The sequence below is a fragment of the Zingiber officinale genome, chromosome 7A, assembly GCF_018446385.1.
Source record: "Zingiber officinale cultivar Zhangliang chromosome 7A, Zo_v1.1, whole genome shotgun sequence".
Lineage (NCBI taxonomy): Eukaryota > Viridiplantae > Streptophyta > Magnoliopsida > Zingiberales > Zingiberaceae > Zingiber > Zingiber officinale.
The window spans coordinates 141348742-141368538 of record NC_055998.1 but is presented as its reverse complement, the minus strand read 5'-3'; the positions used below and the strand labels follow the sequence as shown (position 1 = coordinate 141368538).

Here is a 19797-nt window from a genome sequence, read left to right as displayed (position 1 = left end):
AATTTTATTAAATACTATTTAAAATTCATATAATTATTTAGAATCATTAACATGATTTTAAATATAATAATATATAAATTCCCTATATTATATCAGTAAGTTATAACAAACATTAAAAACACTAAAAATGTTTTCTAATATCACAAACAACGTAGAAACATAATCAAAAAAACATTATAATTAATATTTAACGTCAAAAACATTATTAAAAAAAATCGATCCACAATATTAATATTAAATTTGAAATTTAAAAATATAAATAATTTTAGCTCAAATTTCAAAAATTCGAGTAGAATAGAACTATAAAATAGAAATGACTCAAATTCGTGTTCAATTCGAATTATCCGAATCTTAATTTGAGCATAAATTATATGAAAATAATCAAAGTTCGATTCAAATTCAACTCACGAGACTTATAAATAATTGAACAAAATATTATAAATTCGAATTCGACTCTAAAAAAAAAATAGAAAACATATTCTAGTTGAGCTTAAATTCAATAACTTTAAATATGAATCAAATATAATTCGTATCAACTTGAAAAACTCACAAATGTGCTCAATTCATTTGCAGCCCTAGTTCTCCCTAACGTGAGACTCCGAAGAAGACCATTAGGAATCTAATGTCAAAAATATAATGTTTATAAAGTTAGTATTTCACTCCATAACTTCCAAAAAGTCATTGCTAATTTTATTTTAACACAACCCGAGCAAAACTAATAAAGGATTTACATTCTCCAAGATCAAAACACTTGACCTTTTACATGAGAAAATTGAAGGGATTTTTGTTTTCTTTTTTCTTTAAAAAAATTGTGACTAACAACCACTTCTTTATAAATAGGCCCTCCAATCTTTTCTGAGGGTGTAAAAAAATTACTGACATTTACAAGGACTAATTGATTAAGTTAGAAGTTCTTCATCCCCTCCTAGCTTGGCTCCAAAGAAGCAAATGTTATTGAAGCTAACTTCAATGAGAATTTTCATCAGTTGCTGTATTTGTGGAGGACTTGTCAATCATCCGAACATCGTACTGCTCATATACTCTCACTCGATTTTCGGTCCACCATTGTTCCGCTTGCTTCTCGCTGAACCGTTTGCGACTGCATAACAACGAAATGCATGGTGTATAAGATGCCGTAAATGATAGTTCAAGCAGAAACATAAGTTCATGGGAACATTGAAATAACAGTTGCTTGCCACATTTGTTGTAGGAAATCACGTACCATCAAACATCGTAAACACACATCATAACTACACAATGTGTAATGCGAGGGGAAAATAAAAGATGAAAGTTTACTTGAAAACCTCTTCTACACTTTGAATAGTGTTCGCGTATGCCTAATCCTATACTTACAATTTTGTTGTTATAATTTTATATTACCATATTGAAAGAAAAAAAATATGTGCAAGGGCCTATTTGGTTATTCTTGTTTGGTCAAAATACATTAAAAGACAGATAAGTTGGGCAAACCTCATGATTGGGATCTGGATCAACTGCTTTGCTTGCATTTCTTGCTACGGGGTTTACCCACATTATTCCGGCTTGGTCCCTGGATCAACTGCTTTGCTTGCATTTCTTGCTACGGGGTTACCCACATTATTCCGGCTTGGTCTGTTGGGGATTAGCACACCACTAGAACCATTTACATCTGCTTCATGAGAACTTAATGAGCTGCTTAATCGATCCACAGTTGCAATGGAGATACCACTCGAGGTGGGACTAGAATTGAAGGATGCCAATTGAGGGAGTTTATAAGTTGCAGCTGCTTCTGATGGAAGTCTTCCAGCCATGTCCTCCAACTATTAAAACAAGGAAGAAATATCAGGAATACTTTTTTTTTCAAATGTTTTGCTCTTGTATTCTACTGCCTAACCGGTGCTTAAAATCCCAAATACCCAAAGATATGGGCTCTCATGAAATTTGACACTTGTGATTTGAATTCCCATTTATGCATGCATAATACTTTTTGACAGAGTGATCATTTAACAAAATGAAAGTGCATATCTACCTGAGCAGTAAGTGACTTGATTACTTCTTTAGCCGCTTTACATTTTGCGGTTTCTTCACCAGCAATTGAAATAGCCTCCTTCAATTGGTTAGTTGTTCTTTCCAACTCAACTTCTTGAAGCTGGGCCTTCAGAGTAAGGTTTGCTACCTATTCATTTGTTACAAAGATGCAATGTTGCATTTACTACCACAATAAACAAATGGAAATCATCCATTGCCCAGCATTTGAGAAAGTTACATCAGTATATCTAATAAAAGCACAATATAAGTAATCCAAAAATTTACTTACAATGGTCAACAGGCAATTCTTAGTTCACATAAAATGTGGCGGCTTGACTATAATCGAGCTAATGAGAACATCATGATCTCAGGTTAACTTATCATGATTACCATAACTACTTCTGAACTGACTTGACTTGCAAGTGATATATGTGCCAGACAACTAATCATGCAGATAGAAATAAACAGCTTCAATATACGATCATAGCACAAAAATTATCAGTCAATAATATTAGCAACTCAATATTCCTTCTAAACAATCACTGCAACATCTATAACTAAGGTGAGTGGACACGTAGCAAATGAAGTTCAGACTCTTGTAGTCGGTTGTTGCAGAAGTTTTGCATAACTTGCATGCTTAAAAAAACCAAACTCTGACATTTAATATTTGGAGCCAAGAATCAAGCAAGTAGCATGCACTTGGAAGGATAGAATTTTAATTTAAATGTAGTAAAACACATGAAATTAGGATAACAGACAGAAAGATGATTGTCTGGAATGTTACAAGAGGCCCCATGAGACGAATGACATGCACAATACACTTACCAGAAATTCTATGGACATAAGAACCATATTCAAATCAAGAATGAGTAGAAAGGCTGAATTTGGCTATTGAGATTGACCTTTAAAAATTTCCATAGTCAATGAGTGGAAAACAGCTAATTCTTAACACGAGATTAATTAAAATAAACATGTACTTTCTTTTTCACACATGTGATACTGGATATCTCTCAAAGCAACAAGAATATATCTCCAGAGAAGATCTGCATTGAAAATTTACCTGAGCTCTTAACCTGGTAAGCTCTTGGCTGAGGCTGTCAGTTCCATTTTTTGAACTATCAGAAATGATTCTGGGAGAAGTAAGTCCATCAAGTGTAGGTGTTGGTGTGGTAGAACGAGGAGGGCTGAGCCTTCTCGATACAGGTGACGTTGCTCTGGAAACAATTCTTGACCCAGGGACAGCAGCTGAGAAAAACTTTTTTGAGGTTCCTGATGTTGGATTGAAAGTTTTTGAAATATTAAGGGCACCCCAACGCAGAGTTCCATTTGGAATTGGTGATACACGACTGCTAATAAATTCAAACTTCTTGATCTTTTTAGATCTATTATCTATTTGTTTAAAGGACTCCAATGAAGAAAACAGAGGAAATTGAGTGTTTGATCTTGAATCCAACTTATCATCCTCAACCGTTTCAGTCAATCCCTGAATGATGTTTCCTCTTGTGTTAGCAGCAGAATGAGACGATGAATCAGATTCCAAGGGCATGTTTAGCTTAATAAAGCAGTTGTCACAGACACGATATGCTTTATGTGGATTTGGTGCCATAGAAGCCCTAAGGGATTTGTCACTGCTACAAGAATGACAAAAAACAAGTGCACAATTGTAACAATTATGCCGTTTCCTCTTGAAATTGAATGGAAGGCGACATGCTGAGCAAATAGACTGATCAACTCCAGATACCCATTTGTGAATACAAATTGCTGCAGTAAAATTAGTGCCACAAACTACACTTCTGACTCGTTTATCTTTTAAAGCTTCAACCAGTGTTGGGGAATTTCGGTCATCAGTGTCGCCATGTCCTAATCGACCATTAGCTCCTTTACCCCATGAGTACACTTCAGTTCTTGAAGTTAAGACAGCAACATGATAAGCACCGCAAGAGATCTCCTCAACAAAATTTTTAAGGAGCTTCCCTTCAACACGCACAGGGAACTTTCCATCAGCTTCTGGATTTCCAAGTTGACCACAAACTGCACTGCCCATGGTGTAAACATGGCCTGAGGTTGTAAGTGCCACAGTTAGGCTGTGCCCACAAGCAATTTGACAGAAGCTTGGCTCAACCAGAGCTGCAACACAGGTAGGCACTAGTCTATTCTCTTTATCACCATGTCCAAGACGCCCTTTGTCACCATCACCCCATGTAAACAGCTTTGCTGAAGAACAGTGGCTAGAATTTGAATTTCCACACATTACTTCCACTACTGCAGCTGTATGCCAAACACCACAAGCAGCTCGAACTGTTCGTAATCCCCTCAGAGATTCTACTTCCCTAGGTATTGATACACTTTTGCAATCTCCATGACCTAATACACCAAAAGTTCCATCTCCAAAAGTAAACAGTTGCCCAGCTGAGGTTACAACAGCTGTATGCCAAGGTCCACAAGAAACTGATGAAACATGGATTCCCTCCAATGGTCCACTGACCCTCTTTGGTATCCAGTGGGTCATCTCATTTCCATGACCAAGTAGCCCAAGTGCAGATTTACCATCCCCCCATGTGTAAAGATCACCAGAAAGTGTAACAGCACAAGTATGATGTTCCCCACAAGCAACGAGCTCAATATTTGTGGTTGCAAGAGCATCAATTAGTTTCGGTTGGGATACGTCAGCGTCTACTCCATGCCCAAGCCTACCTCCAGACTCCTTCCCCCAAGAGTATATCTCTCCTTGCTTGGTTACAAGGGCCGCATGCCTCCCACCACAGGAAACATTCTGAACATCTAATATTACAGCAGATTCCAAAGCTTTTGGCACAAGAGAATCCACTTTCATACTTGAATAGTTATCAGATCTAAGACTTTCACCACCTAAAATTGCTTCTCCAGTTCCTTCACCCCAAATAAATAGATCCCCTAAAGCATCTCCATCATCATGACCAGAGCCTTGACTGGATGAGCTGACCGCACTTGAGAGACTAACCCTGAATGCATCTGTGGAACTGCCCCTCGTATGCACATTTATACTACCTGAATACCCAGAAGATAAAGAGTGGACTGACCCAGTAGCAGAATCAGAAGACAAGAAATTCTTTGGGGGTACTGCATAAGCAATGACATCAGATAATGATTTGTCTAGTCCATTCTTTGTTGGGCTTTCATATGGACTCCGGAATCGGAGAGTGTCACTTCCATCCTGAATAAAGCATGAGTTAGAATTTTCCTGCGTGATAGAAACATTAAAAAAGAATGTCCTTGGACTGGCAGAGCACCTTAGCCATGCTATCACTACTACCAAAAGGGGAGTTCAAAGGAGAGTTTCTTCGAGTGTATGTCCTTGGACTGGTTGCACCAGATGATATTCCATCACTTCTAGATTCTGTTCTCCTTCTTTGCTGATGACTACGTGACATCAATGCTTTTAAACCAGCAAACCAGGCATCAGCTTCATCTTTATCCTTGCATATCTTGTAAAGAAAAAATGACTACTATTTGAATGAAACAACATGCAACCAAACAAGAAAACGCGAGTAGAAGAAAATATATATAAACCATGATATAAGAGAAAATGATCAGAAGACTTGACTGACTTACAAGATCCAGTGATCTGTCACTATATATAAGAGAAAATGATTGGCATTCCTTCTCAGGCTGTGGATACCTTTGAAAAATTGCCTGCGAGCCAAGAATTCAGGTGTAATTACATGATCCAAATGGTTTTATAAAAATGTAGCATTTCAACTATTGATGTCACTAAACTATTCAAAACAGTTGTGGCGGCCATGGAATTTTTGTGCTAGTCTTGCTTTTCTAATTATTTTGTTGTTCGTTCTCAATATTTGGTATGGGTTGATCCTCCAAAGACCTACAGTAATTCTTAGTTGGTGAAAGGAATAGCCATTTATTACCATTATCCAAGGAATGCACATAATGTGTCACGGTCAAAAGTTATATTGTTGGGGTTGCAAGGTTGCAAATAAAGTCCCACTTGAAAACAAGGGGAAGATGCTTATAAGAGAAAGATATTTCCATTAGTACGAGACCTTTTTGGTAAAGCTCAAAAATAAAACCATAAGGGCTTAGACCGTACACAATAATATTATACTATTATGGAGATATCTAAAATACTTTCGGTCCTAACAATTGGTATCAGAGTCTGGACTGCTAGAAGGTTTAACCGTCGATGTGCACAAGAGCTATGGTCTAATAGAACGAAGGAAGAGGGTGTTGTCTAGATCAAGAGGATCATACTCCAGACAGAGAAGTCCTAGTTATGGATAGGCAAAGAAATCATAGTAAGTCAGTTGGACTAAGGGGCAAAGAAGTCCTAGTAAGTCGGTAGACAGAGGGGCAGGAAAACCTAGTAGGTTAGTTGGACCGAGAGGCAAGAATACTTGGTGGGTCAAGGATCGGACATCGAACGGATAGGTTTTCCACTTGAGGGCCTGTGGTCCTTCGCTAGATAGAGGGATTGTTGGGGTTGTAAGGTTGCAAACAAAGTCCCACATTGAAAACACATGGGAAAGATTATGGGCTTATAAGCGAAAGATATCTTTATTGATATAAGGCCTTTTGGATAAAGCTCAACAACAAAACCATGAGGGCTTAGACCTCAAGTGGACAATATTATATCATTTTGGAAATATCTAAAATTCCTTCGGTCCTAACAGATACGACATTACCAAAATATATAAATGGGTTGGTATGAAGTGACTTGTTATAAAAATAGTTTATTTTATAAATATCAGTAACTTTCATGTCATATAATTTAACTTTTAAAGTGAACCTTATAAAATTAGTCAATCTTACACTTTATAATAATATTTTTTAAAATTATATATTTTTTTCTTTTATATTCTTTTTTAATCCAAATGACATGACCTATTTATGACACGATTCTCACATCTTCTTTTTTGTTTTGTATTCTATGTCTTGTTGTCACCTAAATCATTTGTTTCTGCTTTATCTTCTCAGTCAATTTTTAGAAATATGTTAAGAGTCACTTTAATATTCTACAAGGTTAGTGGTTACGGTGGACCGTGGACAATATAAATGTTTTACAGTTTGATGGCACTTGAAAAAAAATTTCTTTTCCTCCTGGGAAGTATTGTGGGATGCATAAAGTTTCTCATTCATGTAGTCTCAAATTTTGTGTTTTATAAGAAAACAAAGAGCATGCAGAGATTGATTGTCACTTCATCAGAGTGAAGCTGCAATTTAATGAAATTATTAGATCTTTGTTACTTCTAACGATTAGCTAGAAGATGACTGAATGATTAAGAGGGTCAAGAGCTGATGTTAAATAGATTTGTAACAAGCTGGTCTCTACAATGTATAATAACTTGAGGAAGTGCTATAAGCCCACTAGGTGCCATGGGCCCATGTGTAAATATGTAATGTGTAAGGGGAATACTTATAATATTCTAGTCAGTAATAATACTTGTATATAGGTAGAGGGGATACCTAAGGTTATCTTGAAACCATAAATGAGAAAATTAGACTATTAGCATAGAATATTATTGAAATGTACATGCCTAAACATGTTTCATTCCCATTGATTGAAAAAGCCACGATGCAAGATGGGCGTTTTCTTCTTAGGAATCAAGCTAACATGATATCACTGCATATATTCACTTACTCTTTTAGTTCATTTTATCTCAATTTTAGGAATTGACAGAGGCCTAGGACTGCAAAGTATAAGCTTGTTAGTTCTCAACTGTTTGCACGGCAATTATCTAATAATGATCAGAACTCCCTTGGAAAAATTGAAACTAAGAGTTGTAATTAAAATCTTAAAAAGAGTTTTTAGACTTTAACAAGCAGCAAGAGAAAATCTTATGGCACCGTTTCTCAGTATTTGACTGAGGGTTGTACATAAAAAAATCCTAAATATATATGCCAACGGACTTACAGTAAGTTTATATTTTAGTATTACTATATTTACTGGGTGTCACTTGATTTTTCCTATTTTCTCTCCAAAGAGGCAAAAGCCTATAGGTGTTAAATGGAGCTTTCTATTGCTCAATGCTATTCATATCAGAGAAAGAAACTTACAGTGCGTTGTCCAGGAATGATTCTCGTCACATGGCTTAGTTTGAGGTGTTTCTCCTCTTTACCTGAGAACCATATTAGCAGGGACTCATCCTACAAATCACAGATTTGCGCAGAGAATCATAATGAATAATACCCGATAAGTATAGTTGACAACTTAATAGTATTGAATAATACATGTTAAATATGATTGAAAATGCTATTAATATGATTATTTTGTGAGGGAGAAAGGTATGAGTCTTCCATCAGGGTGTCCTCCCAACTGAGGGAAAAATATCAGCCATTGCAGCAAAAGGCGAAACCCTCGCCCCCAGGGCCCCCACCGACCAGACCCACGGTCATTATGAGGGAGGTAAATCGCAGCACCCGAGCTAACATGGGACGGACCGGGTGGGATACAGGGATAGGGGATTTATTCCCCCGTTGCCACTAAGTTTCGACCCGGCGGCCTCATTGCAGCAACTTCCGCCCCATGCCAAAGAATGAGGGGAAGAGAGAGAGACCAAAACTACTTGGTTGTGAAATAAAGTTATCACAAAAAGCTCACAAACATAAACTCAAGGGTTTACTTTCTCTCACAATTTAAGATGAAGGGTTTTAGGCAGTCTTGTGAGCCCTTGAGTTCCAATGAAGATACTTCTAGGACCCAGGGACATGGATCTCTCCACAATATAAGCATATAAAATGCAAATCCCACATGGAAGATTCTGTGCAGTAAGCACTAGCAGTACAGAATTTGGATCTACAAGTTTGTACTATGATGGTTTTATCATGTAGACTTATGGCAGAGTTTATTTCACATTCTAGCAGTACAGGATTTGGATCTACAAGTTTGTGCTTTGAGGCATCAAAATCTAGCAAGTGGTGTTAAAGCAATCTCTAACCTCATCCAATAGTATCAGAGACACTTGTGATCCCAATAATAGTGTCGTAAGGCTTAAGTGTGTACATCCTAGTTATAGTAAGAGGTGTCTCCTCCAAAGTGTTTCATGGATTGTTACATCCCTACTTCCACATGCTATTAAAGCCTCAGTTGTTATATCTAAGCTTGATGGCTACATGAGAGCAACCTTGATGTGCTTAGAACCTCGAAGAATTACTGAGCAAGATGGTCGCATGTGGGCAAATCCTAGGTCTACTTATTCCTATAACCTCAACTCTCGTGATGGGATGTAAAAGGCGAAATTGAGCATGGTCCATGCCCACCAAAATAGAGGGTGTTCCACCTCACAATCCCACAGGACCAAGTGTGTATTATGGTTGTGCTTCTAGTAGGGGCATCTCTCCCAAAGTGAGTAATAATTTTGGGATGAATTGGGGTTTGCCCCACTTCAACACATTAATGAGGGTAGAGAGTAGTGAAGTAAACAACTATCCAACTAAATGATACTGAATATACATGTCTGATGTTGGTAATCTAGTTAGTTGCAGGCCATTCCATCTGAAAAGTAGAATGACTGTCAGTTGTGGATTGTTAATCTTCAAAAAACTTTCATTTGTTGGTTAATTAGTTTGTACAGCATCTTTATTGATCCGGTGGTAAGGACGGGGCATCCACGTCGACAGCGGTCAACGACACGTGGAGGTCAAAAGTCAATAGGGGCGGCCCCAAGGTCCTACCGAGCAGACAGAACATCTGACCGGTCGGCAGGATGTCCTCCAGGCCGATCGGAATATAGCTCGGCCACAGGTCGAGCTTCCGACGCTTAAGGTAAAGGAGCTTATGGGCCGAGCGGACAGGCCGCTCAGTCGAAGCACGGATCAGTGAGGTGCGATCCTAGCCGAGCATAGGACCGAGGATCTTCCCGCTCGGTCCAATACATACACGTACTCGAGGGATAGGAGCGCCGAGCGGCAAGACCGCCTGGCCCCGGAACAGACAAGGGACACAAAAAGACGAAAGGGACAGCTAGTAAACATCATCCTCGAGACGCCTGCCGCCGACAAACAGCATGGTCGGCGGCCAGACCGGACAGAGTATCGTACGGTGAAAGTTTCCACTGTCACGTCAGGGATATGCTTGAACGATTGCGGAAGGGTGTCAGACGTGCTTTTCTGACACACTCATTTGGAGGTATGTTTGGGGAAACAAGCACGCATCGAGAAGCGTGCTCGCGCCTCCCCGGGGTCCTATATAAGGACCCCAAACTTCGACGGAGGTATGCAGAATTCTCATCACTGTAGCCACAGTTACTCTGCCTCTTTTCTTCTTCACCTGACTTGAGCGTCGGAAGGTCGTTGCCGGGAACCCCTTCCCGGTTCGGCTTCTTTGCAGGTTCGTCGGAGATCCACATCACCCGTCGGAGACAGCGGAGAGCGCCATGCCCCCAGCGTCTATCGACTCAACGCTCTGACAGGATCACTTATCTTCATCTGTTTATTTCTTACAAACTGAAATATTTTCCCAGTCGAGCACATGATTCCATCAATTTTTCACAATGTTGATACTTTTGTAATTTCCACCACTCTTTTTCAAAACTATAATCCTCAAGTTTCTTTTAGTACTAAGAAATGTGAGTAAATCATGTCAATTTATTCACAATATTTTTTTGGATGATTAGTTGTGATCGTGACAACTTACTCATTTTCCATACTCACATTTTTGTATGTCATATTTCTTGTTTTCTATTTGTAGGCATAATTTCTGAAGGCTTAAATTTTCTGTCTGTTGCTATATTCACCAGTCCGTATGATCCATTCTCCAATTTAATTGTCCGTGAATCAGATTTCATCCTCACGCTTTCAATCCTGGACTACAACCAAACAAGAATGAAACATGACATTTCAAGTCTAATTGCTTGCACAAAGAAGATAATAGCAATAATTATTATACAGCATGAAACCTTGATTGTTTATCCTAACTCTGGATAGACAAAAAGTTATATCAAACTTTAAACAAAATTAATTGGGCAGTGATAAATCATTTGTATTCTTTACAGCTAAACTACAACTGTTTGACAAGTATTTTTGTCCAAGAAGCACAGAAAGAGAGGAAGGATATCTTAATGTGCAACTAGACAATATGTTAGCATATTGGAAATGTCAAAAACTGATTGGTTGTGCATAGGTGGGTATAGAGCTTACATTGGACAATCGGAATGGGCAAAATTTTGGCTTTCCTCTGCGTCCATACTTTAGCAAGTATGCTCCCTTCTTCAATGCAGTTATAGCCTGTCAGAAATGGAGGAAAATCCTAATTTTTTTAGTGCAAGACAAGTCCATTTACTCTCAAACCATAGCCATATAAAGGCATAGCTCAGGAAGAAGCTCATATATTTCTATGAAAGGTTATAAGAAAAATGTAGGCACACACAATTCAGCCATCACAAATTCATTAGCTTGAAAAATATTCCCAATATTACACCATGATGCGTAAATGTACATTACCTGATCAAAAGAGTGGTGATAAATAATGCTGAAATGATGGGCATGTCTATGAGTTAGCAGAACTCAAGTCAGCTGGAAGAGAAATCTAGGATTCTAATGTTGTGTAGAATGGGCCCGTGGCCAACTTCCTTAGCTGGTCAGCCAGTTAAAGTTCAATCAGAATAGGCAAATAGTATGGTAGAGGCCGATAGCTTCCTATGCCTGAATAGGAAGTCAGCCAGATCTAAAGACCATTTAAAGTTGAAAAGAGGAACAAAAGTAGTTTAGACGCTTTTCAAAAGATATATCAGCAAGAAATATTTGGATGCTATGCACCAAGTGCATATATACATATATATTTCATGGGGCTAATTTTATATAATAAATATTATATCCTGTAAGAACTGTGTCATTCATCTTCTATCCTTTCAACAGTAAAACAATTTGATCATCCAGAAATTGGAGAGGCCTTGATGCACAAAAAAACAGACAAAACCATTAAAATTAGTTGGAAATTGGAAGTGTCCATAAATGATAAACACTTTGATCATCTTGAAATTGGAGAGCCATGGTGCACAAAAATCCAGACAAAACTATTAAAATTGGTTGTAAATTGTAATAGTCCACAATGGATAATATGGAACATTCCAAGGGAAATGTGTCGGTAAATGACAAATTCATCAGGTGCCAGGATAAACAGAATGGAGCACTTTACTAACTGATACAGTGTGAGTTTAGCATGCATTTGCTATTCAATTTTGATAGTCTTTCAGAGCTGTTGTGTCAGTGATAATTTATCCCCCGAATCAACAACTAAATCCCCCAAATTGATATCAATTTAGTTTCAAGATCCAGCCAAATCAATTGAGCCTCCAAGACATCCAATTCAGTCATCGAATTAACCAAATGACAGTAATTGACTATTGATCAATCATCAATCAGTCAATCATCCAAAATGAGAATATCAGATCGATAGCTACTTAGCAATGAAGGTTGATGTCTCTTGATCAAGGAACTAATTTGTTTGATTGATTAGTATTTCCTTTGTTCAGAAGAGTAGAATGACAACAAATTACCGTGGGCAGACATTGCTAATCATAGGCAAAAGCTTTCGCAAACTTTTTAGTTATTTTTCCAACAAGAATAACTTCAAAAGACTCTAATTAGAAGGGACAAATGCTACAGTTACAGGCAGCTAGTTCCTTTTGGTTCAAACTTTAAAATAATCATTTGGGCCTTTGAATTTGTATTCCATTCTAGTAAGCATTCATTTTATTCTTCTCTAGACCATGTTGTGCAATTAATAAACCAGCAAAGTTCATAATGTCCTAAGAGCCTTGGATATTACTACTATGATTCACCTTCAACTTTTAAAAAAACTTCTATGCAAAAAATATTGCAAACAAGCACATAAGATTTTGGTTGCTGTGGATGTTTCATATCATGATTACATCATAATTACCTTAACAAATCTTGCCACTGGCTTGCAAAACCCTATTTTATATATTTATTTGCTCCTTCTATTTCAAACTCACGCCTTGTCTTGCTCATGGCAGTGTCCTGATGAAGTTTGCAGGTCATCTCTGCTTAACTCAATTTTTTTTACTTCATAACATGCCATCATACAATGAGCATAAACAAAAAACCCCATTTAGTGTTTTTGAAGAACTTCCTGGTACACAATACTGAATGATTTCAGTTTAATGCTTGAAACAATGTTGGTTTAGTTTGTTAAACTGAACTATGTTAAGGAGTACCTATTTTAGCTGAGACAAAATGAAGCAAACAATCACAAGAAGGTCTGAGGAGCTAGGACTTTGGTTATTGAATTAAGCACTAAAATCTGAGCATTGGTTTTAACATAGATTCTAGTAAAGGGCAATGCACTCAATAAGCTCTTACAAAGCTTACTAATCTTTCGAACCTGAAACAAAACAGTGAAGTCCAAGTGACAACCACAATCTTATGCTACTGATTTACAGTGAAGCAAATGCAGCGTTGGCAACAAAAACTACAGTGAATAATACACTAATCAGCGTAACATCTCACCCCAAATTCAATTTTTGCGACCGAACAAAGTGAAAGAACAGTGCTCCACGCAAATTATCCTAAACCCTTACCTGCTCGATGACCCTCTCGGCGTTGCCTGTCCTCCCCTGATCTGCCGCCGCCGCCATGCCTTCAGCCGCAACGACTACAAGCACTCAACCCTTCCGCTCCGTACGATGCAAACCAAACGCTAAGCACATCATCGACGAGGCTTCTAAATCGCTCACCTGATCAAAGTCACTGACGGGAACAACACAGTACCGCGAAATGATACGAGGCTTCTAAATCGCTCACCTGATCAGAGTCACTGACGGGAACAACACAGTACCACGAAATGATCCGAATGCGCCTACGAACTATCGAGCAGTCCTCTTCGATTCCGCGTCTCTCAGCGAAGATTCCAGCTCCTTGAGAAGAACCGTCGGGATCGAACAAGGAGAAAGAGGAAGGATTGGTGCTCGGCCTTCCTCGCTTAGTGCCTTAGCTTGCTTTTCCACATGGCTATGACTCGAGAAGGCGTTTTACGGTTAAGCCCTCGCAAAAAAAAATTTAAGGATAGTTTTCACTTTACCTTCAAACGTTATCCTTTATCGCAAAATTGTTCGCCCTGAATTTTCAATTCACACTCGAGTCAACACGTGGCAGGAGTTATGAATCATAATTCTTGTAAAATGTACCCAAGTAATATCCTATTTTAACTAAATAACACTAGTCATCATTATATTATAGTCATAATTAACTATAGTTGTTATTATTATTATTTGATAATCTAAGTATTCGACTTTTCAAGTCGATCAATTTTAGAAGTGATCGATCTGATCCTACAAAAAAAATTTTATCGATCATCAGAATAAATTTGAAGAATATTCACGTTATTAGACATCGATAGTCGACCTTCACAAGCCGCTTCCCGCTCATGAGAGTCATGCTTCACTTAAATACTCAACTAAGACTTTAACACGGTTGCTCTGCTAGGAAGCTTAGGCCGATGGATAATCGTACTTTGTGCTATGTTCCATACTAGAAGTTGAATTAAATTTGAATACATAAATTATAAATATTTGATGTACATGAACAAAGTGAAAAATGAATTTTGTAATTCATGCATCAATGTAGAATAAGTTCATTTATCTGATTAATGATGTATGATCTAGGAATTTTTATTGAATAGTAAAAAAGTCATGTAATGTAAAGTTGCAAGATAAATATTTTTTTCAATACAAAGTCATTATACCACAACTCTTCTCTTCACATCAAAAATCATTTTCTGTACATTACCCCAAAGGCTATTCTTAGATTCGAATGTAGAATATCATTAAAAATAGTTTTCCATTAACGGATGAAGAACCGACCTCCCTCCAGTGGGAACTTACAAAAAGATCCATGACATCTGAGATATATAAAAGAAACCCTTCCGAGGTCAGCGTTAGTTTGTTGTGCCGTCCTCGTTCGCCCGAAAGGAGAGAGACAAGGACACTAGCGAAATGGTCCAAGACAATTAAACCTAATCCAGCTACTTTAATCGTGTTAAAATAAACTCGATCATGGAAGTAAAGTTGATCGAAAATAAAAATAACGGTTAAATTGAAATTCAAAAGAAAATCACGAATTACAGAATAAAAAATTTTAAAGTCTTTATTCCTCCTGCTCAATCATAACCAAATTTAATTTAATCGATTTAACCAAATTCAATTTTTTTAACACCACAACTAAACCAATTTAACCGAAATAATCACAGATTTTCTGAATTAGCAAACCAAACTTTTCTATCGATTAATCCGATTCAATTGAACTTTTGCTCGGCCCTATCCAAGATGAGTAAACCATGTTAGAGAGCTACTTTAACTGAGTCGAATCAAACTTGACAAACATAATATAATAGATTAACAGGCAGGTCAAGTGGATTGGACGAGTCAAACAGATTGAATGACGAACTAATTCATCGCAAACCACAAGTCTTGAACAGCGAAACTATTCCGCCTCCAAAACGGATCACCGCACTGATCCAAGATAAGCAAACAAACGTAATCGATTGAACAAGTTAAATAGATGGAACGACGAACTACTTCATCACATCAACAACAGCAAGAAGGTTGAGCAGGTCGAGAAAATAAAGTAACCTTGACTCACTCAATAAGCTAGTGCTTCATGATTAATATACACTATGGTACTCGAATATAGTGGAATGGGAAATAATATTAGGCAATGGAAGTATCTAAAGACAAAAAAAAGGCACATAGATTCCATAGGTTATATCCTTTTGTTATGGTTTAGACTAGACAAGGCAATTGTCTAAGACAAGTCTTGTAGAAACTGATCTAACAAGCTCGTTCGTCAAGCCAGGCTTAGCCTGTGCAGCATGCCTTTGGGTTTGTGATAATAGCATTAGTCATTGGTTAGAGTTCCATAAACTAAGAATAAGTAAACTCATAAGAAGAAGGTAATGAAAGCTTAACAGCAACAAAGAAATTACTTTATGGCCATTAATAAATATTTGGAAATTCAAGAAGCATATTCTTAGACATTTAATATCAAACACCAGCAACTCATATGGATTAAACGACAAATAATAACCTTTAATTTATCCTATTGGAATAAATAAAAAGGTGAAAAATCATTACAATACAAAACAACAAAGAACTATTGCGTGTATTGAATCAAATCAACAAGCAAATATATGAAGATTCATACATGTATTAAGATAAAAATATTAGTTTAATTGAACAGGAGTAAACAGTGATGCAATATATATAACAAAAGCAAAGAATGATCATCATTTCTAAAGAGAAGCAATAGCTAAAATAGATCGAAACAAAACCTAGTTAAACATGAGTTTGTAGGTTAAATAACATTAAAAAACCTGAGGCTGACATACAAGAGTTCTTGTGACATAAATGGGTCAAATTCTAAACTTTTTGCTAGCTATCAGAGTTTCTAGTTTGCCCCATCATGAACACTTGCACAAGAAAAAGCAAAGAATGATCTTTCTAAACAATGATGCAGTATATATAACAAAAGCTAAGAATGATCATCATTTCAAAAGAGATGCAATAGCTAAAATAGAATACAACCAAAGCTAGTTAACCATGAGTTTGTAGGTTAAATAACTTTCAAAAACCTAAGGCAGGCATACATTTCTTGCAGCATAAAGGGGTTGAATTCTAAATTTTTTGCTAGCTATCAAAGTTTCTAGTTTTCCCCATCGAACAGTTGCACATGAAAAATAAAATTAAAGTATTGAAAATAATATACTCTACTGAACGTTAAAGCCATGGGGCAGCACCCCAATTTTGAAGTAATTCATTCTGATTTGGCTACAGAATCAAGAAGCAACTTCACTGTCTCTTTACTCAGATTAATTCTTCGCATGTGCATTCTTGTCTTACTCATTATCAATTTTTCTAACTTGTCCTCCAATGCTTTTGCTTTAGCATTATCCAACATCTCTAGAGCCATCTTGATGCCCACCCCACATGGAAGCTCATCTGCCATTTTGTTGGCTGTCTCCCATAAGAATGGATAGTGAGCCTTCACAATACCCCCATTCACGGCGTAATTTGCATCATCCTTTGATTTCTGACCGATCTCATTCCCCCTTTCTTCTTCATTGCCCTCACTTTCAGAATTAGCGCTAACATTATCATTCCCATTCACAGAGGTGAACTTCTCACTCCCCCACACTTTCTTAGAGATGGCGTATGCCTCCTGCTCGTGGGCATTGGAAAGTACTGGGTCTACACCATTCTTGGCACGGGCGGCATTTGTCTGAAACTTTTTTTTAAGCCTTCTGATCTTGTCATTAAGCTGACTATCACTTACCACCAACCGGAATGAATCTTTAATGAGCTCACGGATAACTTCCATCTCGTGGTTGGAGGAAGGAGCATAACCATTCTTACTGCGGAACTCTGCCAGACCATTAAGCAAGATCAATTCATCATCTAAGCCCCACAGTCTTTGAAAAGATTGGCGCTTCTGTCCCGACTGGGGGCTCCCCACAGATTCGCGCTTCCTTTTGAGGGATCCTTGATCCAGTGACGGAGAAGGGCTAACCTGATTGACTGGGTTGGAGGGGGCATCCATAGGCTTGGTTGTTATGGGCTTAATGGACGGTTCAGCGGCACGAGAAGGACGAGGGGCCGGGACAGTAGGCGGCGACTCATCGGATGATTCAGAATCAGAGCCGGAGCCATCCGATGACTCATCAGAAGTGGGTTTGGGCAGCGTCTCCCGTGGAGGGGGCGGCGGTCCTTTAGTCGTCTGAAGACCACTGGACTTGGGATCTTCGTCTCCAGAATCGTCTTCCTCTTCCTCTTCGCTTCCATCTCCCTCCTCTTCCTCGTCACTTCCATCTTCCTCTTCCTCGTCGCTGGATGGAACAGGGGGCACAACTGGATTTTTCTTATGAGAAGGCGACGGGGGACGCACCTCTTCCTTTCGCTGAGGTTCTTCTTCCTCAGAGGAGGAAGAACCGGTGCCGGAAGCGGACTCATCGTCGGAACCAGAAGTGGAAGACTCCGGTTTGGCAGTGGCGGCGCGCTTCGGGGCCATGTCTGATGTAGGTGACTTCGGCTAGGGTTCGGGGGGAGCGAGAGGCTTTCCGGAGATAGCGGTCGATTTGTATAAAGTTGCCCTCTCCTCTAATTTTTAGAATAAATACCAAGAATTTTTACTATTCTTTTAAAAATGTAAATGGTAAAAAATAATGTGTAAAAATAAAAAAGACATTTTTTTCTTCAAAACATAAAAAGGGGCTCACTTTACTTTTTAATCAAAGCTCACTTTCCATTATTATTTTCCATCTAAATTCTATATTTATTATAAGAGTTATTAATTAAATCGTAGCTACTGATTAAATTTATATTATAATAATTATAAAATCATATCTCCTATAATATAAATATTTTTAAATATATTAAATATATATTATAATAATTATTAATTCATTGCTATTATGATATTATAATAACTATAAAACTATAATTATTATAATACACCCGATTAATTCATGATTTAGATGTAAAATAACAAAAGGAAGAGTATTGGGATAAGAGGATTTATCACGATTAAACAGTAATAAGGGCAGTCCTTTTAATTAAAAAAATACAGTAAAGACACGATGATTTTAAAAAGAAAAAGAAAAAATAAGATGTTCTTTTGACTTTTGCCAAAAATATTTATACCTATGTGATATGTTGTCCAACTAGTCCGTACATAATTTTTAGGATAGATTTAGTTAAGATATCGTATATATTTTAATTATGAGATTATTAGATAATTATATAGTTAAAATTATAAGGAATAAATATAACTAAAAAATATTTGGTTCTTAGATAATGTAATAAACGTTATTTATTTGGAGATTTTAATACATAATCTAATATGTTATTTTACAGTATTACTTTTTTTTAATAATGATAATATTATTATTAATATTGATATATATAAATAAATGAAATTGGATATATATTTTTATTATTTTAAATGTTTTTAGATAATTTTATTAGTGTCAATTTAATTTATCTCAACTATAATTGAAAGTTAGATTGATTTAACTAACTAAAGTTTTAATCAAATAACTAAATAAAAAAAAAAATCGTCTATCTTCCTCAACTGTTGTCGCCATCGCTACCTGCCGTAGCTTGCCGCCCACCACCACCCCTACTGCCACCTCTAGTCGTCGCGCTGCCGCTGCTACCCACCGCCCAAAGTTAAAAAATAAAGATCGTCATCTTCCTCAGCTATTGTCGCCCTCTTGCCGTGCTGCCTATTGCAGCTTGCCGACTGCCCCTGCTGCCACCTCCGGCTATCGCGCTGCCACTGCTACCCATCGCCTGACCACCGCTGTTACTCGTCGTCGCCGCTACCACTACCTCCACCGCCCACTATCACTGCTGCCATCTCCGGCCGCCACAGGAAGCTTCGTAGCGATCTACATGCGTGAAGGAATGTTGGGCTGCTTCTGTTGCCTGCTGCCACCTCCACACAGTCCCGTTGTTGATCCGGCACCGCTCACCACCCATTGCCACCGCCCGCTGCCCATTATTGTCGCCCATCGCTGCCACCTCCGGCTACTGCTCCTCCACATGCTAAACGAAGCTTCGCGGCGATCTGCTTATTGTCACCTCCGCACTGCCCAGCTTGCTTGTTTGACGGCTCTGATCTCTCCGAGGATTTCGAAAAAAAATGCTTAACCTCCTGCATCGAGAATGTTGGTACAAGGTGCATCAAAATCAAACCTGAGTTTTGATGTTGTCAAAGATTCAAGTTGTTAGTGCGGGAAACATCGAACGATCGAACCTGAGTTTTGATTATGTCAAAGGGTCC

General features: G+C 37.9%; 2 protein-coding genes across 10 annotated transcripts; both read right to left on the bottom strand.

Annotated features, from left to right (window-relative positions):
* Positions 1-708: 708 nt before the first annotated feature.
* Positions 709-13974, bottom strand: LOC122002977 (PH, RCC1 and FYVE domains-containing protein 1-like). Of its 9 annotated transcripts, none has more exons than XM_042558391.1 (10): positions 13765-13974; positions 13542-13697; positions 11140-11226; positions 8059-8148; positions 5599-5679; positions 5277-5471; positions 3068-5200; positions 2009-2155; positions 1471-1799; positions 709-1099 (listed from the first exon to the last, which is right to left on the bottom strand). In XM_042558391.1, exons 2-9 carry the CDS (start codon positions 13596-13598, stop codon positions 1533-1535), a joined length of 3057 nt encoding a protein of 1018 aa, XP_042414325.1. In that variant the 5' UTR covers positions 13599-13697; positions 13765-13974; the 3' UTR covers positions 709-1099; positions 1471-1532. The 9 variants fall into 9 exon arrangements, with proteins under 9 accessions (XP_042414325.1, XP_042414324.1, XP_042414323.1 ...); XM_042558390.1 differs by having other exon boundaries at positions 13542-13684; XM_042558389.1 differs by having other exon boundaries at positions 13542-13710; positions 13799-13974.
* Positions 13975-16495: 2521 nt separating this feature from the next.
* LOC122002976 (STOREKEEPER protein-like) lies at positions 16496-18099 on the bottom strand. The gene has a single exon (XM_042558388.1). It carries the CDS (start codon positions 18019-18021, stop codon positions 16771-16773), a length of 1251 nt encoding a protein of 416 aa, XP_042414322.1. The 5' UTR covers positions 18022-18099; the 3' UTR covers positions 16496-16770.
* Between the last annotated feature and the right edge of the window lie 1698 nt (positions 18100-19797).

What these genes read in the sequence shown, in the direction of transcription:
- LOC122002977 (XM_042558391.1), bottom strand. Translation starts at nt 13,598, where the DNA reads ATGGCGGCGGCGGCAGATCAGGGGAGGACAGGCAACGCCGAGAGGGTC. An exon ending in GTGACAGATCACTGGATCTT is followed by an intron (nt 5,472 to 5,598) that starts GTAAGTCAGTCA and finishes TTTCTTTACAAG; the next exon opens with ATATGCAAGGATAAAGATGA. An exon ending in GTAGTGATAGCATGGCTAAG is followed by an intron (nt 5,201 to 5,276) that starts GTGCTCTGCCAG and finishes TGCTTTATTCAG; the next exon opens with GATGGAAGTGACACTCTCCG.
- LOC122002976 (XM_042558388.1), bottom strand. Translation starts at nt 18,021, where the DNA reads ATGGCCCCGAAGCGCGCCGCCACTGCCAAACCGGAGTCTTCCACTTCT.